Source organism: Vulpes vulpes, chromosome 1, assembly GCF_048418805.1.
Source record: "Vulpes vulpes isolate BD-2025 chromosome 1, VulVul3, whole genome shotgun sequence".
NCBI classification, from domain to species: Eukaryota; Metazoa; Chordata; class Mammalia; order Carnivora; family Canidae; genus Vulpes; species Vulpes vulpes.
In genome coordinates this window covers 153,601,909-153,626,460 of record NC_132780.1, presented here as the reverse complement: position 1 = coordinate 153,626,460, position 24,552 = coordinate 153,601,909, and the positions used below count along the sequence as shown (strand labels likewise).

The window sequence follows — 24,552 nt, the reverse complement described above, 5'->3', positions numbered from 1 at the left end:
CTCTAGGGCTAATGATGTATTGCCTTCACTTATAGTCTAAAGTCATTTTTTGTTGTTGTTATTGTGCCCCAGGATGGGTGAACCTGCACCCCAGGTCTTCAGTGCTCTTCCCTCTTACTGCAGTTTGTAGCACTGGGAGTGGAGTTCCCATCATTCCTGTGTCTTCAACTCTTCTACACAACTCTGCGTGGCCCCTTTATACATTGTGCAGAAGCTATAATCAGCCTTCTGTTCTTCAGGAAGAACTTCTGTATGTGTAGGTGTAGACTGGGTGTGTCCTGGGTAAGAGGAGAATTCGGGGTCTTCCTATGCCACCATCTTGGACACCTCCTCTCAACATAGGACTCCTACAATTACAGACACACTAATACACATTTTATTTATTAACAAAAATGGTCCAAAAAAGGACTGGGCAAAAAATAGTGAAAAGGGTAAAAATAAGTTGTTTTTAGTTCTATTGTCTCTAGGGGAGGGTAACCAGTCTAGAAAGCTGTTTTATCGCCAAAAACAAGTATTAGATTTCAAGAGAAATTTTTCCTTTTCCCTTCTGTCAAAGCAAAATACAGTGTCGGTTTTTGTTTTTACCTATAAGCCTGCTTTTCAGCAGATGAATTGGGGAGGGGTAGAGGGAAGAGACAGAGGTTAAAAAAGAAACAGGCAAAATCTTGAAAGAAATGAAAGCTAGTGACAAAAAAGGTTCCTAAGGGCCCAAGAATCATTCACTGAAGTAATCCTCTAGTCCTTCCATATCCATTTCCAGAGAGGAATTTAGATAGGCCAGAGCAGATGATGCATCCTTGGTTTTCTGGACACTTGGTTTGGGTTGAGGAGTTTCTGGTTGGATGGATTCCTTCCTGATGTCTTTACTACCATTTAGAATCCGTTGGCTCTCAAAAAAGAATTGATTAGGATGGTTCAAAGAAAAGCCACAATCATCCACCTATGTAAGAAAGCAAATGTATTATCATATTAGTATATGGCAAAGGTATAAATAAAGGTGCTTCATAAACTAATCTAGACCTGGCTAAAAAACTATTTAGTGCCTGGAACATGGATCCAGGTAGTTCCCAGTCATAACTCTCAATCCACTACTTAGGTGATTTCCTTCAGAAAGTGCTTCACCTACTACCTAAACATTAATGTCTCTTACATTTGTATTTCCAGCCTGAACCTCTGCACCAAGTTCCAATTCCCTATCCAGCTCTACTTCATCTCTACCTCTACTCAACATCTCAAAGGGCTAAGCATAATACCTGCCATACTGTCTGTCAATAAACACTTGTCAAAAAAAAAAAAAAAAAGGAGGGTGTAATTCTTAAACATTCCAGAACCATAGGGAGTGGATATAAACAGACAATATTTTGTTACTGGTCCCTGATACCATTCATATTTTAGAGTATATTTATAAGTCTGGCATATCTAATCTCATATAAACACTGAAAAAGCAACCTAATACAATTTCTTCATTCCAATCTTAGGCTTTCCCTGCTCTTACTTTTTTATAGAAAATCTTTTTCTTTTGGTAATTTTCAATGGGGCTTAATGCAAACATGACCAGGTTCATTGTTTTGTTATTTCTTTTTTTTTTTTTTTAAGATTTTATTTATTTATTCATAGAGAGAGAGAGAGAGAGAGAGAGGCAGAGACACAGGCAGAGGGAGAAGCAGGCTCCACGCAGGGAGCCGGATGTGGGACTTGATCCCAGGTCTCCAGGACCACGCCCTGGACTGAAGGCGGTGCTAAACCGCTGAGCCATTCAGGCTGCTCTGTTTTGTTATTTCTTTTGTCAAATACTATCACTATACTTAAAATTAAATTTCAAATTACCCATTACCTTATGCCTTTAATATTCAATGATGCTTTGTAATGGTATTAATGCTTCTTATTTTGAAGATTTAACAAGTATGACTTTTCTTCCTAACTTTGATTCCAAAATTTAATGGCGAAGAAAAATATATTCCTTAATATTAGCAAGCACTTATTGAATGCCTACTATGTGCCAGACACTGTCCTAAATGGCATAAACACATGCCATACTCATTCATACACAGGTATATATTCAATTAACTTCCATAAGAGCCCTATGAACACAGATTATCAATATTCTTCCAGTTAGAGAAAGGTTAAGTCAACTTGTCCAAGACCACACATTGGTAGGGGAGATAGGATATGAATTAGCAGAATTCATGCTACGAACCAGTATACTCTGCTGTCATGTCCTTGTGCCAAGGTCAGTAATTTCATAACACATGTGTTCCTTAAAATGTATAAACTTTTACTAACTCTTGGGGTGTGACATAAGAGCAAGATAGCTCTGGAAGTATGAACCTCCTACACCAGTCACTTTCTTTCCATTTAACCAATGAGTCAGATGAAGTTGATCAAATGTCAAATCTCTGCCCTCCCTGCCTTCTACAGTTGAAGCTGACAACAAAAAAACTTTACTTCTTTGTCGTTTTTTTTTGTTTGTTTTTTGTTTGTTTTTTGTTTTTGGTTAGGGGATATTTCACTTCAAATTTTTTACAAACTGAGAAGCCCTTACACTTTTTCTATTCATATGTCTTATATTTACCAACCTTTTTACGTCTCACTCTTTGTACTGAAGTGACTTGCAAACAGTAGGTATCTAAATATTTGTTGAGTGGAGCCCGGAACTAACCAGTGTGTATCAGTCACATATTAACTGAAGACTTACTGTGTATAAGGCTACATTATGAGCTAGTAGTTTTTCAACACACAAGAATGTACTTGCCTAAAACCAAATATAAATAAATTTCCAGCCTAATAAGTCATACACTTAAAAACTTCTATCAAGAACAAAGTGATACATGGGGCACCTAGGTGGCTCAGTGGTTAAGCATCTGCTTTTGGCTCAGGTCATGACCTGAGGGTCCTGGGATCAAGCCCTGCATCAGGATCCCTGCTCTGCAAGGAAGATACTTCTCCCTCTCCCTGGCACCCCACTGCTTGTGCTCTCTCTGTCTCTGTCAAATAAATAAACAAAATATTTTGAAGAGTAAAGTGGTAAGGGTCATAGATAAAGGCTTATTAGCTCCACATGAGAGAGAAATTCTGGTTGGGTTGATCAAGGAAGGCTTTGTAAGGGAAGTGCTATATGAGTTGAATTTGGGAAGATAGAGGGAGTACAAAGCTGGGATAATGAGGTCAAGGTTAATATAAGCAGCAGAACCACATGAGCAAAGAAGGAATTCTCCTGTAAAGCAAGTAGATCAGATGGCCTGGTGGTAAAGGCAATATAAAAGGGAATGAAGGAAATGAAGTTGGAAAGACAGGCTGGGGCCAGACCTCAGAGAGCCTTGAAAACCAGAGTTAAGTAGTTTAGACCTAATTTTGTAGGCATCAGGGAGTCACTAAAAATCCTTAAGAGGGCAGGTGATGTGACTAAAGCAATGTATAATCTTATGGTAGATTAAAACGGGTTAGCAGGGGTTTAAAAGAATTGCTGTCATGGCTCAGAATTAACTCTCTTAACAAGGGAACCAATAAACAAACAAGGTGTTTTCTGTAATACCTACCTGAACACTCTAGGATTCTGATTTTCTTTAGTCAGTTGTTGAAAGTAACTTCAGTGTATAGCAGGTTGATAGCATACAGACTAGTTCATTTTAAGAGTTATTACTCAGATCACTAAGAACACATTTTTATCTGCTACTTTGCTGCTTAATTTTAAAATGTTTCCTGAATGTTCTGTGATAAATCTATAATTTTTATTAACAATAGAGTCATTTGTGAACTTTATTATATTCGATTTTTCACCCAATTCATTAAAAAGTGGGAGATCCAATATAAAGTTTGCATTTTACAAAATGTTTCATGAAAAGTTTATTGTGTAACACATTTCAATCAGAAGGCTTTATGTTTTATAAATAAAGAACATTAGAGATTGGAAAGACCTTGAAGATCCTTTAAGTTGAACCTCCTACATGTACAAACTAGGAAACAAAGCCTAAGGAGATTACATGGTTTATGCAAAATCATAGAACTAGTTACTGGTTTTGTCTGACTTAAAGGACATCTGACTAGGTCATTTATTTAGTTGCTCTGAAATCTGTTTTAGGAGGTTTTATGCAAAGTCAAATAAACTTACAGTCATATCATAATATTTCTGGAGTTAAACTTGGCTATAAAGATTATAAAAAACACAGTGATATTATTTCATGTAAAAAGAATCTAGCACTTTGTGGTTTAATTATACATTGGGGATTTTCTACACCTTGTTTCAACTTGTCAAAATTCTCAGTACATCTATCATCACAGAAGAGGATTCTCTGGATTGAAATGAATTATTAGACTTCAACTTGGACAAAATGAAATATGATCATCTTTCTAAGCCTCAGTTTCTTGGTCAATGAAATGGAGGTAATAATAGTAATATCTGCTACGTCATAAGGCTGCCACAGGGAAAACCAAGGAAATAGGAGTGTAAAAAGAGAGTTGTTGGTTCTATAAACTCTGAAATAATTGCTTTGCAAAGACTCAAGAAAGGCAAGTCACTTTAAAAAAAAAAAAAGGTGAATTCCCCAAAGGAAAGGGACAAAGAGTATATTGTTTTCTATGTGTCATTAGCTTCCTCTCCCACTTTAAAGAAGCCTGAACTGGAAATTGGTGATGGTGTATTGTCAGTAGAGTTTATTTAAAAAACAAGTTGAGGGACACTGGAGTGGTTCAGTGGTTGTGCATCTGCTTTTTGCTCAGGGTGTGATCTGGGGGTCTCCGGCATCAAGTCCCACATAGGGCTCCCTGCAGGCAGCCTGCTTCTTCCTCTGTCTCTCATGAATAAATAAACAAGATCTTAAATTAATTAATTAAAAAAAGGTTAAATTCTAATCCTGAGACTCTACTCAAATAAGAGACCTTGCCCTACATCAAAAGATGAATTAAAGACTTTTAAAATGTTTTACCTTATACTATATTGTTTAAAAAATGTACATATTTTTATTCCATTTTAATTAATGCTCTTATTAACCAACTAAAACAGTGATAGCAGCCTTGAAATCAGGGCATGTATCATGTTTTTATGTGATGTTTGGCTTTTCCCGCTGCTCTCTTGGGTCTGCAATTATACTTTCTTAACTCATTTTGCTAATAAACTCATTTTACTGAACTTATGATCTAATTAAATTGCTTGGTAGCATGAAAATTAGGAAGAGTTTCCTTCTGTATACTGCATTGTATTTTCTTTTAAGAGAGGTTCTTTGTCTTTGGAATGTTTTCTTTCCCTTTTATTTCTGGCTGAAGGAAGCTGCCATTTAGTTACCTTTCATCTTGTTCAGAAAAATTAACTTTGGTTTAGGCTCCTCCCTGCACTGCCCCCCCAAACCCTAACAGAATGAAAACAGATTTTACTTCAAAATCAAATTAGAAGAAAGAATAGAGAATACAAGTTATCCCCATTGAAATCCCTTACTTTCACTTATTTCTGCTTAAAAGTCAGCAGCTATTTCCTTTACTCTTTATTTTTAAAAAAGATAGGAACCTGGGCAGCTCGGGTGGCTCAGTGGTTTAGTGCCGCCTTCAGCCCTGGGCCTGATCCTGGAGACCTGGGATTGAGTCCCACATTGGGCTCTGCATGGAGCCTGCTTCTCCCTCTGCCTGTGTCTCTCTGCCCCTCTCTCTCTCTCTCATGAATAAATAAATAAAATCTTGTTGTTGTTTTTTTAAAGATAGGAACATTCTAGATATGGAAACACTGAGAATTTTTTGTTTCTTTCCTTGCTGTTTTTCTTAATTGGTTGGTATTGGTGATGTTTTCCTTTGTGGTTAATGATTTTTTTTATTAGTTTTGTACACTGTTCACTATTGAGAGATGGAAATTCTATGATGCATTTTCATGCTGCTGTATTAGCTTACAAGTCCCGAAGTACTATAAAGAAGATGAAATAAGACCAGTGTAGCTGGGAGTCGAGGAGAAGGAAATGAAGTGGAGAGGCCTTTATAAGGCTACATTGCAGATTTTGGATTTCATCTTTAGAGCAACTGGGAAACCCTTTAAATAAAGGTTTGTTTTTGTTGTCTTTCTTTAAAACACTTTGTTGAAGTAATCATATTCCTATTTTAAAGATAATTCTAGCAGCTATGTGGAGAGGAAATAACTGGAATGGTACACATGTTGTAGACACTGGGAAATGAGTTAGGAAGCTATTGTAGTGATTCAAGTAAGACACAATCATGGTTTCTAGCCCAGCAGCCTAACTGATACCCATAATAATGACCCTGAGTATTATAAAAAAGCTGAATTGTATTTGGTATATCCTGTTCAAGATTGCAGGAAAATGTGATAGAATTTAGCAAGATTTCTGTAAAGATTTATATGGTAAGAAAAAAAATATGCTCAGCTATTTGGAAAATAAGTATAAAAAATGACCCAGTGCCTAAGGAGATCTATTTCTAAAGAAAGGATTTTCAATTAAAATTCAGAGATTAATCTACACAAGGCCTAGTTTCATTTACACAGGGAGTAAACCACAAGAAAAAAAATACACCACAATATAAAACATTGCTCCCTGGGATCCCTGGGTGGCGCAGCGGTTTGGCGCCTGCCTTTGGCCCAGGGCGTGATCCTGGAGACCCGGGATCGAATCCCACGTCGGGTTCCCGGTGCATGGAGCCTGCTTCTCCCTCTGCCTGTGTCTCTGCCTCTCTCCCTCTCTCTGTGTGACTATCATAAATAAAGAAAAATTTAAAAAATAAAAAAATAAAAAAAATAAAACATTGCTCCCTAAAAACACTGAAGAGAAGAAAACGGATTTCAAGCAGGCCAGATTTTGACATCTAACTAAATCTCAAACGTTTGTTTGGAATCAACATGTTTTGCACACAATGACCTTCACAGAAACATAGGTCCATATTTCTGCCACAGCAAAAGTAGATTTTGAAGGAATGGAAGCAATATTGTTTTACCTATGGGATGTTTGGGCTTTAATCAAGAGGTTTTGCAATGACAGCTTATAATGAGGCAGCTGGTATTACCAAAAAAGCCATATGGAACTATCACAGTGCTGCTGTAAATGGTATCAATTAACCAGTTTATTTTCAAAACTTTCATCAAAATGAGTTTGATCACAGAGTCCTCAGGAAAGTAAACATAGCTTTAAAAAAAATTATTAACAGGGGCAGGCAGGATGGAAGAAAACTGACAATAAAAATGGATCTTATTTTGAAATTAAATGAGAAATACTAATAGATGTTCACAAGTAAAAATCTATAATGAGATATCTAGTGAATTCAAACAGCCTTTTTATTCCATTAATTTTTATGTGGCTTAAGTTATATGTGGGAGGATTTAGACAAATGTATTTTCAATATCTTCATTCATCTAAGATAAGTTTTAAAATTGGCCATAGTAGTAATACTCCTATAAGAACAAGATACTACAAAAGCGGATCTGAGAACTAAAAATATTTTCTTGCTTTTGGTGATTATGTCACAAACTCAATATTTATTTATTTATTTATTTATTTATTTATTTATTTATTTATTTATTTAATAACCTTTTTTTAAAGATTTTATTTATTTATTCATGAGCAACACAGAGAGAGAGACGGAGAGAGGCAGAGACACAGGCATAGGGAGAAGCAGGCTCCATGCAGGGAGCCCGGCGTGGGACTCGATCCCGTGTCTCCAGGATCATGCCCCGGGCTGCAGGCGGCACCAAACTGCTGCGCCACTGGGGCTGCCCAAACTCAATATTTAAATCTAATTTTCACAACTTATTTAAAAACAAGGAAAGAAGTTGAATAATAGACCTCAGTCTGTGGAAGTTCTGAGGTCTCTAATTTAAAGGGTCCACAAATAATTAAGGACACATATGAAATTAAATCTCTCAAGCTATGCAGGCAAATTAAGGAATATGGTCTTTAAGGAAAAAAGTCACGCAAAACTGGTGCTAAAAATACCAAATGAGGGCAGCTCAGGTGGCTCAGTGGTTTAGCGCTGCTGCCTTCAGCCCAGGGTGTGATCCTGGAAACCCGGGATCAAGTCCCATGGCGGGCTCCCTGCATGGGGCCTGCTTCCCCCTCTGCCTATGTCTCTGCCTCTCTTTCTCTCTGTGTCTCTCATGAATAAATAAATAAAATCTTAAAAAACAATAAACAAAAAACCAAATGAATAGGGCTTATCTGGTGAGATTTCTATACTCATAAAACTGAGAATTTGTGCTTGTCTCCTATTTTATTGATGTTTATTTAGTCCTTTAGATTTTGTGAAAACAGTTTTTAGGTTTTTAAATAATGGTAATATTTTCAACAGTTAGGTGTAATAGAAAGAAGATGAGACCCACAGCAGACCGGGGGTTCTAGCTCCAGATCTCCCATTTGCCAGCTGTGGTACTTTGGGCAAATCATACAGAATTGGATTTTTTTTAACATAAAGTATGTGGCTTTGGATTTTTTTTTTAACATAAAGTATGGTGGCTGGATCATGAATGTAGACAGGAAAATGCTAGTGACCTCAACAGTTATTATTACAAATACAGTATCAGATTCTGTTAAGTCCATAGTCACAGTTAGGCTCGTAAGCTTTAATGCGTTACTTGGCAGTCTGGTTCAAATACAAGTCCATCCCTTATAAGCAATATGACCTTACACAGGTTGTTCAGCCTCTCTAAACTTTATTCGTTAAAAAAAAAAAAAAAAAAAAAAGTTGTAGTATTATAGTGTGGATCAAAAGAGCTAATGTGGGGATGCCTGGGTGGCCCAGTGGTTGGGCGCTTTGCCTTCGGCTCGGGTCATGATCCCGGGATCCAGGATTGATACCCTGCGAGGAGCCAGCTTCTCCCTCTGCCTGTATCTCTACCTCTCTCTCTGTTTGTGTCTCTCACAAATAAATAAATAAATCTTAAAAACAAAACAAAACCCAAAAAACAAAACAAAAAAAACCAACCTAATGTGGCCAAAGTACTTAGTGGTGTGCTAGGTATGTGTGAAGGGTTCTACAGATGTTAGCTGACAATACTATATTAATTACTGGTAATATTATAGGGTATATTTTTTCTATGAAATATTTTATAATGTAAGAAATACCACTAATATATAACCAAATTAGAAAAATTATTTCATGAAAACTAGAAAAGATAAAAATGATTCTAAAACAGCACAGAATGGTAGCTGAACATCTTTTTTGGGGAGGGTCATGGATGGATCCCTTGGCAACCTAATAACAGACTCCAAAAAAAAAAAAAAAAGCACAGATATATTTGCAGATAAAAATGTTTCAAGAAGTGCATGGACTTTCATGTCTATTCTTAGATGTCTGTGCTAGGTTAGGAAGCCATGATCAGGACCAGTGGTTACAAACAAGGGGGTAGAGGGGCTGAATTGCACCTGCAGACATGTTCTGTCAATGTGAATGCACCTAACGAATGTGATTTCATTAGCATACCATAATTCCTTCCATACTCTCGTATTAATCTCAGCCACCTATACTTTTTTGGGTTAGCTGCCCTGACCTCTGTAGGCCTCTGAGTTTGTGACCCTTGCTCTACACCTTTCAGAAGCTACTAGTAGGACTTATACAGGCATACCTTGTTTTATTGCATTTCCCAGATACTTTTTACAAATTGGAGGTTTGTGGCATCTCCGCAGTTGAAGAAGTCTATAGGCACCATTTTTCTAATAGTATTTGCTCACTTCATGTCTCTGTGTCACATTCTGGTAATTCTCACAATATTTCAAACTTTATTATTATTTTTTCTTATGGAGACCTTTGATGTTACTACTGTAATTGTGCTGGAAACCATGCCCATACAAGATGCCAAACTTAATTGATAACCAATGTTGTATGTGCTCTAACTCCTCCAATGACTGGCCATTCCCCCATCTTTCTCCCTTTCTTCTGGTCTCCCTATTCCCTGAGCTACAAGAATACTGAAATTAGGCCAATTAACCCCAGAACAGCCTCTAAGTGTTCAAGTGAAAGGAAGAGCTGCACATCTGTCACTTTAAATCAAAGCTAGAAATGATCAAGCTTAGTGAGGAAGGCATGTTGAAAGCTGAGAGAGGCCAAAAGCTAGGCCTCTTTTGCCAAACACTCAAGTTGTGAATGCAAAGGAAAAGTTCCTGAAGGAAATGAAAACTGCTGTGCCGGCGAACACATGAATAAAAAAGCAAAACAGCCTGATTGCTGCTGATATGAGAAAGTTTTCCTGGTCTCGACAAAAGATCACACCAGCTACAATACTCCCTTAAGCCAAAGCTAATCCAGAACAAAGCCCTAACTCTTCAATTCTATGAAGGCTGAGACAGGTAAGGAAGCTACAGAAGAATAGTTTGAAGCTAACACAGGCTGTTTCATGAGGTTTGAGGAAAGAAGCTGTATACATAACATTGGAAATGAAAGATGAAGTAGCAGGTGAATGATGTAGAAGCTGCAGCAAGTTATCTAGAAGATCTAGCCTAGAGAATTCCTAAAGGTGCTACACTAAACAAATTTTCAGTGTGGATGAGGATGAAAGAGCCTTATCGTGGAAGAAGATGCCACCTAGGACTTTCACAGCTAGAAAGGAAAAGTCAATGCCTGCCTTCAAAGCTTTCAAGGACAGGCTGACTTTTTTTAGGGGCTAATGCAGTGGGTAGCTTTATGTTGAAGCCAATGCTGACCATTTTGAAAATCCTTGGAATAATCCTTGAGAATTATGCTAAATCTACTTTGCTTATCCTCTGTAAATGGAACAAAGCTTGGATGACAGCACGTATATTTACAACATGGTTGACTGAATGTTCTTTTTTTTTTTTTGACTGAATGTTCTAAGCCCACTATTGACACCTACAACTCAGGAAAAAAAAATTCCTTTCAAAATATTACTGCTCACTGGGGGAACCTTGCTGGCTCGGCTGGTAGAGCATGCAACTCTTGACCTAGGTAGGGGTCATGAGTTCAAGCCCCTGTTGGGCACAGATTAGTTAAAAATAAAACAAAACGAACAATATATAATTATATATATATATAAATATAAATATAAATAAATAAATAAATAAATATATATATATATATATATATATATATATATATATAACTGCTCACTGACAAGGTACCTGGCCACCCAAGAGCTCTGATGGAGATGTACAACAAGATTAATGTTATTTTCATGTCTGCTAACACAACATCCATTCTGCAGCCCACAGATCAAGGAGTCATATTGACTTTCAGGTTTTACTATTTAAGAAATACATTCTGTAATGCTATAGCTGCCATACACGGTGATTCTTCTGATGGATCTGTGCAAAGTAAATTAGAAACCTTCTGGAAAGGATTCACCATCCTAGATCCTACTAACAACACCCGTGATTTGTGAGAAGAGGTAAAAGTACCAACATTAACAGGTTGGGCGGTTGGGAGAAGATAACCTAAGGGGTTAAGGACTTCAGTGGAGGAAGTAAATGCAGATGTAGAAATAACAACAGAACTAGAATTAGAAGTGGACCCTGGGAGCACCTGGGTGGCTCAGTGGTTGAGCATCTGCCTCGGGCTCAGGGTGTGATCCCAGGACCCGCAGGGAGCCTGCTTCTCCCTCTGCCTATGTCTCTGCCTTTCTCTCTGCCTCTCTCATGAGTAAATAAATAAAATCTTTAAAAAAAAAAAAGTGGAGCCTGAGATGTGCCTGAGTTGCTACAAGTTCATGATAAAACTTGAACAAATGAGGAGCTGCTTCTTATGGACAAGCAGAGAGAGCAGCTTGAGATGGAATATACTCTTGGTGAAGACGCTGTGAAGATTGTTGAAATGACAACAAAGAATTTAGAACTTAGTTGAGGAAGGAGCAGCAGGGTTTGAGAGGGCTGACTCCAATTTTGAAAGAACTTCTACCATGGGCAAAATACTGTCAAACATGATTGCATGCTATAGAGAAATCATGCATGAAAGAGTCAGTCGATGTGGCAAACATCTTATTTTTAAAAATTGGTGTGGCTTCCCCAACCTTCAGCAATTCACCACCCCACCCTGATCAGTCCACAGCCATCAACATGGAGGGAGGACCCTCCACCAGCAAAAAGACTGATTTCCTGAAAGCTCAGATGAGCTATAAAGTATTTTTAAATTAAGGTACGTACATTTGCTAGACATATGCTACTGCACAACTAACAGACTACGGTGTAATGGAAATGTGACTGTTACATGCCCTGGGGAACCAAAAAATGCATTCCACTCATGTTATTGTTATGGTCTAGAACCGAACCATTGTATCTTCATGGTATGGCTGTACTACAGAAGCATGCTGAAAGAGGCTCACAAGATAAAAACCAGACATATTTCCCGGATTCCCTTGCAATTAGTGGTCCTACATGTAACAGGTTCTGCAGTAAATATGAGATTTGAGAAGTAAGAGTAACACAGAGGTGGTGGCCACAAGTAAAACAATCAGATTTTCTACAAGGAAGAAAGCAAAAGCCTCTGGTTTTTCTAGGCACCTGGGGCAAGTAATCTGGATCTATTCCAAGAGTTGGCTAATTAAGGCCTAAATCTGGCCCACTATCTGTCTTTGTAAATAAAGTTCTACTGGAACACAGCCATGCTTGCTCATTTTTATACCATCTATGGCTGCTTTTGGCTACAAAAGCAGAGAAGAGCAGTTTTGACAGAGACCATATGGACAATAAAGTCTAAAATTTTTACAATCTGGCACTTTCCCGAAAAAGTTTACTGACCCTTGGTCTCATCTCTAGATGTGAAGTGGTGGGTGGCAGCTATAGTAAAGTAAGGTTTTCTCATTGTGTAGCTTCTCCTAGTTATAATGTTTCTGGTTTGGTAGCATCCTAGTTTAATTCGCTGGCCCTTCTATAAATTTTATAAGGTACCTAATACCATGTAATAAATCCCTTTCTGGTGAAAATAGCTGGAGTATTTTCTATTGCTGCAACCAAAATCCCTGAATGAAACACAGAGTAACAAAAAAAACAAAGAATTAGGCCATAAAGTTTAAAAATGTACTTACATTATGTATCATCTCGAAGTACTTCTGACAGGCTACTTGGTAATGTGTCCCTTTTACTAAATCCAAAATCTAAAATGAATGGGAAAAAGAGAAAGCAAAATTAGAAACTAAGTTTCTCTAAACCACTGTAGCTCATGGTTGTTGGCCTTTGCATAATCTTTATTCTAGACAGGAAGTACACTAAATCATGGAACATGTTGTACTTCTGCAGCCTGGACACTGTGTGATAATTTTGACATTATACGGTAGCTGTTTAGGTCAGCATTAAACCACAGATGACAAGAGATAGTAAGTGATCTTTCTGACCTACCAACTATGAATTTCAATAACTTTACCTTGACAACAAGATGAAAATAGATCCCAGTATTATGACTTTGACAGTTATTGTCAGAACATCATATTGCAACATCTCTTCCAAAATTATAGATATAAATCTAGTAATCTAAATGGTGCATAAAGCAATCAAGTATACTATTTTGATTATTTTTATTTTCCATATTACCAATTTATACAGATACAGCCTAAAGTACAGCTGTGTACCCATCAGGAAAATTTAATGTAAGCCCTTTGGATGAGTATCTTTGGAGAGGGAATGCTTTTACCTTTAATCAGATTTGTTCTTTTTTTGAAATGAAGTTATTTCTAGTAAAGCTCAGCAGAATATGAGAGTGAATAGTCTATTCTGGACACCTATTAGGAACATCATCCTATCTTTTGTAAATACAATTTGCTTTCCAATTCTACTTCATGTAATCTCTTCAGAGCGGTACAAACTTCTGTTCTTATCAGCCAAGTGCAATGCCAGCTGAAATTTGTAAAGTTTCATCACCCCCCGCCACCTACCAAATAAATAAAATGTATATTTGGCCTGCTTATCAAACACAGTAAAATGCTGGAATTAAGAGATAGCCTAAAATGAAGGGAAACAGAATTCTAGGGAAATGTTCATTTCTATCCCTTTTTAAAGGGCTGACCTTCCTGCGACAACAAGAAATGTACATGAAGCCTCAAATTCTTGCTATCCTCATTATTGAATATACCTTACATCTTTTGACAGATACACAAAATTATTACAGTTATAGAGTGAGCATCGTACAATCCTGACAAGAATGTGCTTAAAAGAACAGCTTTTCTCTGATTGTCTTATAGATTACATTTCTCAATTTCGGCTCACTTTTTATTAAATCCTACATGAAAGGCCTATGTAAATGCCAATCAATCACAGCACCCAGGATCCTGCCTATTTGACCTGTCCATTGTTCTTGAATTATTAGATAGGAATGAAAAATAAATCAATTTAAAATAAATGGCTACAAATTTTTTTAAAATGAAGAAAGCCACAAAGTTTTCAAAGTAATTCTAATACTCCAAGCTCATATTCTCCAAAGCCTTTACACAGATATTCAAATTGTGTTGAGATGAACTTGCAATGGGTTATTGGCAAACAGCAGTGATACCATGAAGGACTATCTGTGAATTGCAATTTTTAAGAAAAGACTTCAAACTCTAGTTAAGTTTAAATGATACCACAAATTACCTGAGGAGAAAATGAATTCACAGAAATAAACAAAAAGCTCAATTGTGTGGTATATAATAAAGCTCTTTAATGTAAAAACAAAACAATGAATCCAACATCATATTCTCTGTATATACATATTCTTGATATATATATATATTTAAATATAGATGAACTTAAATACATATATTTAAACATGTTCCTTGCAAAGTAAACATAACATTATATACATATATTCTAATCTATATGTTTGGGAAACATGCTATAATGTTAATACTTATAAGAAACATTTAAAAAATGTTGGGGTGACTGGCTAACTCCATTAGTAAAGTGTGCAACTCTTGATCATGAGTTCAAGCCCCATATTGGGCATGGAGCCTACTTTCAAACAATAAACACAAATTAAAAAATAAAAATAAAAAATATCTAGTTGGGCGACATACACATATGTAAAAAGTTACTAAGGAAAACTGACATATAAGCCACAGAATGTAAGAAAATCTTGGGTATTGTGAAATTTCAGGTTCCATCAAAATTAAATTTAGATTAATCACAGATCAATACCTCCTGCTCCCAGAGAAGGGTCTTCCTTAACCAAAATCATTTAATTTTCCTTTTCCCTTTTGCTTTATCTTTCTAGAATGAGGTTTTATTTGGAAATTTCTTGCAAATCTGGAAATAAATCATTCAACCATCATCCATCTTTAAATAATTTTGCTGATAATGTTACAGCATACTTGAGGTAAATGAAAGTTTCTGAGCATATGTAATGGTATAATGGGGGGAAAAGACAATAGAGTGCTTTTCATTAGCTGGAGAAGCTATTCAAAGACAGACATATTTAGGCCTACAAAGAGGATCTAGGGAAAGAAGAAGAAAATCAAGTAATGGAAATATAGGGACAATAAATGAATAGAAAAAAATCCAAGAGAAAGACTACTTTGAGGAGATTAGGTATTACTGGCAGGTATTATCCTCATTTCAGAGAGGAAGAAATAGATCCTCTTAAAATAGGGGTGTCTATCTAATGAGTGCCATTTACTGTGAGAAGAATTTAAAAATCCTATGCAATTTATTATTTTGTTTTCCTTAAGAGGACTATGTGAAACATAACTCAAAAACTTCAATAGCTAATAAACATCTGTACTTGAATTTAACATTATAATTGAGATCATAGAGATAAAGGAAGAGAAAAAAAAAGGAAGAAAGAGCAGGATCTTGTGGACCAATAAATGAAGTCTGGCTTTTTTCTCTGAGTAAAATGCAGAGCTACTACAATGTTCTTAGCATGGGAGTAACATGACCTAATATTCTGTCTACTATGCTGGGAACAGACTAGAGTAGGGATGCAAACAGGGAGTTCATTACAAGAATCCAGCAAATGAATGATGTTGGCTTAGGACAGGGTGATAAGAGTAGTGGTTAGAAGTGGTTGCATTCCCCACTTATTGGCTGTAACTGTTTTTGAAAAACAGCTGTTCTACACAAAAATGCTCAACCAAAACCTATTCCCTGATGTTTTAGAGTAGTTCACGACCTGTCACTCAACCCCTCTCCTCTCCAACTGATTTCCTAAATAAATCTAAGTAGTTTAAAATCTCAGTAAAATGCAATATGTAACAAACTATCATGTAAAATAAATGCAGAATACTAAAAATACCACTTACTAGTCACTAAACAATATGCTTCTTACACAATAGCCTGTGAGTAGGACATGTAAACTGTCTCAAAGGTTCAGCAACACCTTAGATGCACACCTCCTCCTCGGACTTCAAAATATTCAGCAAGTGATTCTGATGTTGCATCATTTATATATAAGTACAACTCAGGACTTTTCCTGCACCTAGTTTTCCTTAACTTTTCTGATATAAACTTCACTAGCAAATGCTATACTAAGATAGTATATAGGTATGTTGAGGATGGTACTGGTATAATTTGTTGATGGGTTGGATGACTCCAAGACAGGAAATACAAAGCTAAAAACCAAGAGAAAGAGAACTGAGGGATCAGCAATACACCCAAAATCAGTTTGTGAAATAGAAGCAAAAATAGAAACTTGGCAAAGAAACACCAAAATCCAAGGACAGATGCCTGAGGTAGACCGTGGAAAAGAATTAGGGGTCAGGAGGTATGGTCTCACAATGTTTTACATATCCTTGGAAAGACTGCTTTTCTGAAGGTGGACCACTTGTGTGTTAATGGACAGATGCTGAAAATGCTCACTGCTAAGTCACTAAGGCTAGACAGGGACGGTTAAGCACTGATGGTTGACATGCAAGAGGATTGTGATTACTGAGCCATTCTTGTTCTTTGAAATTCAGGGTCTTAGCAATGGTTGGGTTCATTTAGAATTTATATTTTGTGTGTAGTCATAATTCAAGTAATCCTTTTTTTTTTTTTTTTAGAAGTGCTAAGTTTTAACAGAAGAGCACACGTCCCAGGCTATTGGACCTATATACTTGACTTGTAGCCCGAGAAAGATTTAGGGTTTAAAACCAAAAGTGGTGTGCTTTTCTCTGAAACTAAAATTTTTCTTTGATGTTTTCAAGAATGAAGAAATATTGGCTGTGGCAATATTTTATAATGTGTCAATTTTGAACTTATATACCTAACTTTGTTCTTGTTTATTTGTTAAAGATATGCTTTTGGGAAGCACCTGGGTGGCTCAGTGGTTGAGTGCCTGCCTTCAGCTGAGGTTATGATCCTGGGGTCTTGGGATCGAGTCCCACATCAGGCTCCCTACAGGGAGTGTGCTTCTCCCTCTGCCTGTATCTCTGCCTCTCTGTGTCTCTCATGAATAAATAAATAAATAAAAATCATTTAAAAAATGCTTTTGGGAGGGAGAGGCACATGGGGAGCTAGTTCATAATGTACTTGTTTACATATATGTTTTTTTGTGTTGGAATATTTAAAAGACATTAAATTTTTTTTAAAGATTGTATTTATTTGAGAGAAGGAGAGAAAAGAGAGAGAGAGAGAGAGAGAGAGAGAGAGAGAGAGAGGGACAAGCAGATTCTACACTGAGCACAGAGCCTGATACAGGGCTTGATCCCATGACCCTGAGATCATGACCTGAGCCAAAATCAAGAGTTAGGTGCTCAACTGACTGAGCCACCCAGGCACCCTGACAGTCAAATTTTTTAAAGAAAATAAAATTCTGTACAGAAGCTAGAATGAACATGTAGTTAGGCAACAGTACTTATTGACAGTGTTTGTTTTGCCAGATAGATTCTCAAGATCAAACCTCCATCCTCCTAAACTGGCCTCTCTGCTCACAAGCTCCACAAGGCTGGAGTTCAGCAGACACAGGCTGGCCAAGGTCAGAAATAAAACAGGTGACGGAAACTCATCAAGAGGAAAAAATGTAAGGAGGAGACAAAAAGAAACAGACAGGAAAATGAAAGGACCAGGTAGAAGAAAAATGTAGAAAGCCAAAGGGATGAGATTAAATGAAACGGGAGTCCACAGCTTACTATTTTACATGGCCTATAAACATCAAAGTATAACCTACAGCTCACAAAAGGTGTTTCGTATTCCATTCTGGAAGAAAGCAGCACACCACAATTTCCTCTAATATATACCAAAATAAGTGTCAATTCTGATGCCTAGGTTAGAAGTTCTTCTAACTCTGCTTTAGAAAAATATGATTGTTCAAATTGTTTGGTTATATCAAAAAAGGCTTATTTGAAAACAAAAATTTAAAGAAAAAAATTTCTACAAGATTTAAGACTATTGCTCAAATAGTAATTTTAATTTGACTTTTAAAAAATTTTAATGCCAATATTTCCAGACCAAAGTATAAAATGTCAAGCATAACAATCCATTTATTGTTCTATTCTAGTTCATTAGTAATCAAAAGGCTAAGAAAAAATTAGGAGGCATAGTGATATCAAACTACTATATTTTGGTAACTAATATTCTTTAACTTTGCTCTCTGTATTTTTAATTATTTTTTACTGGCTGATTGAAGTCCACCAATGAAGAATATTAGATCTTCTTCTTCTTCTTCTTTTTTTTTTAAACAGTGCACTTTGTCATCTTTACAAGAAAACATCTGTATTTGCTAAGTTTGGTTAAAGCATTAATAACACTTCATTTACTACTTTATTATCCTCAAAACAAATAACTGTTTTGGTTTTGAATGCTAATAAAGTAGCTAACCAAGATACCCCTGCAGTTGGAGGAAGAGGAGCAAATTGTTGATATTTTTCTTATCTGACTGGCAATATAGCTAGTTGACAAATATATGATACACAAAATACAGATGGGAAATCTATATTTACACACACACACACACACACACACACACACACACACACACCACTGGATAGAAATATAGATAACATTTTATAACTTTGAGCCACACTTCCTTCTCTCTTCCTAATGCTCTCTACTATTCCCTGCCATCTGCAGCTTCCTCTGTGCCTCTAGCTTCAGTGCCTGCCAACAAGGTCCAGATGATTCTCTGGCAGCAGAATGGAGCCACCTGCCTGTCCTTGGCTTTAGCAAGTGGGGTGCTGTATAGCTAGGTGTGCTGCACTCACCAATTAGACAGGCAGTTAATCTGTCTCTAATTCAAGGTCATATTCTGTCTTATTTAAAAGTGATAATGAGCTTGTTTCTTCCTTAAAACCTCAACCTTTCACAAGCAGACTGGCTGATATTTTTCCACTTCATTTCTAACCGTCCTTTATTTCAAAGGTGAAAGAAAATGTGGCAGAGATGCAGAGTCTGGAACACTTTTGAACATATTACTTTGCTCCTGTTTCTCACACACTCAGCATAGCTTAGCCAGCCACCACCTTACAACTCTGCTGTGACCTTCATTTATTGGCAGATCAGGGGCAAGTTTCCCTCTCTTGAAGATGTACTTTCATTCGTTTAAAACATTACATGCCAAGAAGTTTTCTGACTCATTCTTCATTTTCTATAAACATAGTTATCTGACTGAATCGATTCTACCTCCAAATGTCTCTAAAAACATACTTTTTCTTCCCCATTGTTCAGGTCCTAATCGCTCTCTTTTTTACTGTAAAGCTTCATGACTTATTCTTTCTTCACTCAAGACAGCTTTCAAACTGCCACCACAGTAACTTTTCTGAAATCAAATCTAATTCTGACACTGCTGGCTCCTACCCGAAAATGGGTAACAAACTTCATCATCATCCAAAAGGCCTTGTTCATCAGGCCCCAAGTCTCCCTCTCTGGGACTCTTTCCTGCCTTGCCCTGCCTGGCCACTGGGCTCCTTACACTCTGGTCCAGGTTCTCCCACACTGTATCATTTGGAATTTTAGCTCTGAAAATCCTAGTGACTCAGAGAGTTTTCTCATCTAATGCATTTTTTTGGTTTAGTTCAATCCAGAATTATCTAGGTTTCTTTTACAGCAGGATTTATCAGGGTGATGTTTCTCAAACTTTTGTCTCCAGAACGTGTTTCTATACTTCTCCCAGGACTAGAGTTCCCCAAAACACACCCTGACAACCTTGTCTACACACACCTCCTCTAAGTCTTATCCTATTTCCTCGTCTAGTTTCTTTTCACCACACCTAATTTGTTCACGGTCTGTCTCCCCACCTAGAATATTAGCTCCATAAAGGCAGAGGCCTTGTGGCTTACATAGCAACTGGAATACAGTCATCATCTTGTTTTTTGTTGATGTTGAATGAATGCTGTTCCTTTTGCCTCATAAGCCTTGCTTCCCTCTCCTGGGGAAACTCCTACTCAACTTTCAAACACAATCCAATGATCACTTCCTACAGGAAGCATTCCCAGAGATCACACCTCTTCCTCAGCAGTTCTTAGCCCTCTGATTCTACAGCTAGCACTTTTTTTTTCTTTTTTTACAGCTAGCACTTTAAGTGTATTTTTATTAAAGCACTTATCATACTTTATTATATACTGAATTATGCCTTTTGGCTCCACTAGACTAAAAGCTCTTAAACAGTTTCTTAATCATTCTATTTCCAGATTTGAACATATTGAAAACTCAGTGATATGTCTAGTGCTCAGTAAATGTTTATTGAAAAAAGAAATCCTTCCTCACCAAAACAACTTACTTTTATTTAAATCAGTCTTAGAGCACTTTTACTACAACCTTTTCAATTAATTGCTTTTCATTTCTTTCTTTCTTTTTTGAGGGGGCAGTGAGGGGAGTGTAGTACCATAGGAAAAAAAATTACTGATTTAGTTTCCACAAGGCATTAAGAAAGCTTGAGACGTTTCTCTAGTCACATCTGAAGACTTTTTGGAGGAGAGAATGAAAATAATCTATCACATTAACTTGAATCCAAATGGAGAAATCTGCCATTGCTATATATAGTTCTACACATGCAGGCAAACACTAACATATGCAAACACAGAGCAGCCTCTGCCAACACCTTCCAGACAAGCTTTCAGACCATGCACTGATTTGAGTCATTCATCCAGCCCACATTCATTAAGCTCCTATAATGAACTCTAGGCATGATGGTCAGGGGCTGGTTTTATTCAGATGAAAGATACCATTTCTGCCTTCAGGAAAGATAAAGCCTCAATGAATCCAGAGGGGAGGACAGACAAGAAGACAAACAGGATGTTACAGGGGAAGGGGAGGAAAAGTGCTCAAAGCTTTCAGGGGATGACTCAATTGAGCCAAACTGTAATAAATGAGTAAAAATAATCAAGATAAAGAAAGGGGTAGGATAAACCAGATACCGGAAATAACATGCAAAGGAAGCACAGAAACTTGACAGCAAGGTGTTTGAGGATGGCCAGAAATTAAACTATATTAGAAAGATTACTTTGGCATAGTGTGAAGGACTCTTAGGGGGAAGAAGGATGGAAAATAGGGCATCGGGATCCCTGGGTGGCGCAGCGGTTTGGCGCCTGCCTTTGGCCCAGGGTGCGATCCTGGAGACCCGGGATCGAATCCCACATCAGGCTCCCGGTGCATGGAGCCTGCTTCTCCCTCCGCCTGTGTCTCTGCCTCTCTCTCTCTCTCTCTGTGACTATCATAAATAAATAAATAAAAAATTAAAAAAAAAAAAAAAAGGAAAATAGGGCATCATAGGTTATGGAAGACAGGGAGAAGAAAGAAAATAGATTTAAGAACACTCAAACCAGGAAAGAATCCTGAATATTTTCCTGATTTCTGGCTTGAACTTTTAGTGTTTCATCCACGCTCCCTGGAGACTGTATGGTAGACTCAGTGGTATGCTGTTCACATTCCCTCCTCCTCAGAACAAACACATTTCTCCAGGGTCAGAGTGTTGACGACTGATAGCTTGCAGCAGAAGTCCCCTCACTTGAAGAAAGCCATTTTGTTCCAGGTGCTGCTGTTCCTTTCTGGAGAGCAGCCTGATCCAATGACTGGTTGATGCAGTGGTATAAAGGCCAAGAGCCCTTGCTCCAACTAGAGACAACTCTATGAGGTCATTCTGGCTTCTGAGTTCCCTGAAAGATCAGCTAAAGACAAACTTTTCTTTCTGCCCAATCTTGCCTTCTTCACTCCCTGACAGATATTGATCCTGAGAGTCCTCCCCAATGAAAACCCTGCACATACAAATCACCACAGTGAACCAAATCTGTAACATAGTCCAATTATTTTTTGCCTGTTAGTTTTTGCAGGGAGAGGGATGGAAAAAAGCGTGAATAATGATCGTGACAATAAGCTAGTATCTATCAGATATTGTTCTAGTTATTTTACTTATCAGCTCTCTAAATCTCTTCATGTACATATGCAAATACATTAGAAAAAAGGATGCTGATAGCTTTTTTTTAGATCTTTGAGAAGCCTTAGAGAATCTGATTAAAATGTGAACCTCCTCAGTTGGAAAATGTACTATGCCACAATTCATAAATCCTGAAATATTCTCACAAATCAGCCAACTACTAAATAGAAGTGAGGCTTTCTGGAAGGTGTATGACACTCAAATTTGATAATCATATTATATTTCTTCCTATCATGTTTTTTTCCACAATATAAAAATGCTAATATTGAACATTTCTCTTTGTCTTTTAACTTACTATATTTGAATAAAAGTTTGAATCATTAATTATAGGTACCAAAAAAAGCATTCTTGAGAAGCTATTTAAACTGCCACCTAAAATACTGAATTCCTTAGTTCAGTTTAATGCCAACATTTGGATTAAAAAATTTAAGCTTTAAAGGAATATCAACTAAGTGAGCTTGGAATTAAGGTGAGGAAGGAAAAGAGAAGAAAGAGGAAAAGGAAGAAGGGAGAAGTGAGAACACATACGTAAAATCTGCTTAGCAGACTGGAGAAAAGTACTGCTAAACATTCAATCCTGTAATTTGCTTACCCATTAAAACTGTGCTTGTGTTGTGCCTAATATAATTGCAAACCAGTTCAGAATCTCTATGTCCTATGATCTTTATGGAAATGATGAAAAATATTTATACTAATTTAGTATAGTAACTTTCAAATATCGTGCTTGTAAAAAATGTATTATATCAGCTGTTAAAATAGAAATAGAAAATAAATCTGTCACTTAAAGGTTTTTTTCAAGGACTAGAGGATGAAGAGAGAAATACATGTAAATTTGCATATATGCAAGAACTTACAAACACACAAACATATTTATGCATATATACATATATGGATATACATACATATATATGTATATATACATTTAGAAACAGAAACCAACATGAACTACATTGTCAACTGGTGGAAAACAATACCAAACAGTTTGAAATGGCTTAAAGCTAAAATTGACTAAGAATCTGTAACACTTCCCCCCTTTCCATTAAGGAAAGGGGGGAAGGCTCTGAGTGAACATTCTATAAACCTGATCATGAAATAGAATTAAGCTAGGAGAACAGTTATATCTATAGAGAGACTGGATTTTTTTCGTATGTTTTTTCATTGGAGTTCGATTTGCCAACATCTAGTATAACACACAGTGCTCATCCCGTCAAGTGCCCCCCTCAATGCCCATCACCCTAGTCACCCCATCCCCCCACCGACCTCCCCTTCCACTACCCCTTGTTCATTCCAGAGTTAGGAGTCTCTCATGTTCTGTCACCTGTTCTGATATTTCCCACTCATTTGAGAGACTAGATTTTATTACAAGAATCATAAGTGACCATATCAAATGCTACTGAATGAAATACCTCTATAGATATAATTGCTCACATCACAAATGAAATAATTAAAGAAAAAGAAGTAATATATAAACAGTATTATATTTCTTTTTAAGAAAAACTATGTTTTATATTTTAATAAAAGTAAACTTCAGTAGGTTTTGTTAACAATGGCAAATTATTTGACTTTAAAGTGATTTTTCTTTGAAACGCTTGAACAAAATTAATCTTCAAAAGACCATTTATTTTCAATCTACAGGAAGAATATACACAGAAATACATTTAGATATTCAGTGATTTTTATGATAAAGCCAAAAATATAACTACATCCTCCTGACACCATGTCTAATGCTCAACTTCCAAATTTTTCCTTAATTCAGTTGTAAGATTTACCAAGAACAATGTATGCATTTCAAACTACAAAAAAGCAAAGCTAAGTGCAGCAACATAAGTACTGTTCTCATAAATCAGAAGAGATGTTCCTAGAGATGAAATAGAGGAGCTACTCTTAAAAGCAGTTACTGTTCATAAAGTAATGGACAGACTGAATACTATATTGACAAGTACTCCTTACCTAAGAAAATCATAGGAGTTTTAGGTAGTTCAGATTTATGTGAACACTGAGTAAGCAGTCATTGAGGTTTATCTTTGCTATAAAATCTTCTTGACATAGTGTTACTCCTGTCTCTTAAACTGTCCATTTTGAAAGATTTCTTCATTAAAAGGCATTTGCCAGTTTTAGATTTAATATGGTCACTAACTTCTTGAGAACTCTTGTACTAGGAAAAAGAAAGGTTAACCAATCTCTCAAAAAGTAAAAAACAAACAAACAAACAAAAAAAACCCACAACCAAAAAAAACCACACACATTTGTACATACGTCATTATTTTAATATCATTATTAAGTTTCTTGAAAGCGCCAATTAGATTTACTTTTAAAATAATTAGGGGAATCCCTGGGTGGCTCAGCGGTTTTGTGCCTGCCTTTGGCCCAGGCGCG

At 36.7% G+C, this 24,552-nt stretch overlaps 1 protein-coding gene across 3 annotated transcripts in view; it reads right to left on the bottom strand.

Moving 5' to 3' along the window:
• Positions 1–353: 353 nt before the first annotated feature.
• PRIM2 (DNA primase subunit 2) overlaps positions 354–24,552 on the bottom strand; it is a 299,004-nt gene continuing 274,805 nt past the window's right edge. For all 3 annotated transcript variants that reach the window (XM_072734812.1, XM_072734830.1, XM_072734821.1), the window contains 2 exons: positions 12,950–13,018; positions 354–940 (listed from right to left, as the gene is read on the bottom strand). In XM_072734812.1, coding sequence (XP_072590913.1) covers positions 716–940; positions 12,950–13,018 — 294 coding nt within the window. In that variant the 3' untranslated portion in view covers positions 354–715. The remainder of the gene's footprint in view (positions 941–12,949; positions 13,019–24,552) is intronic.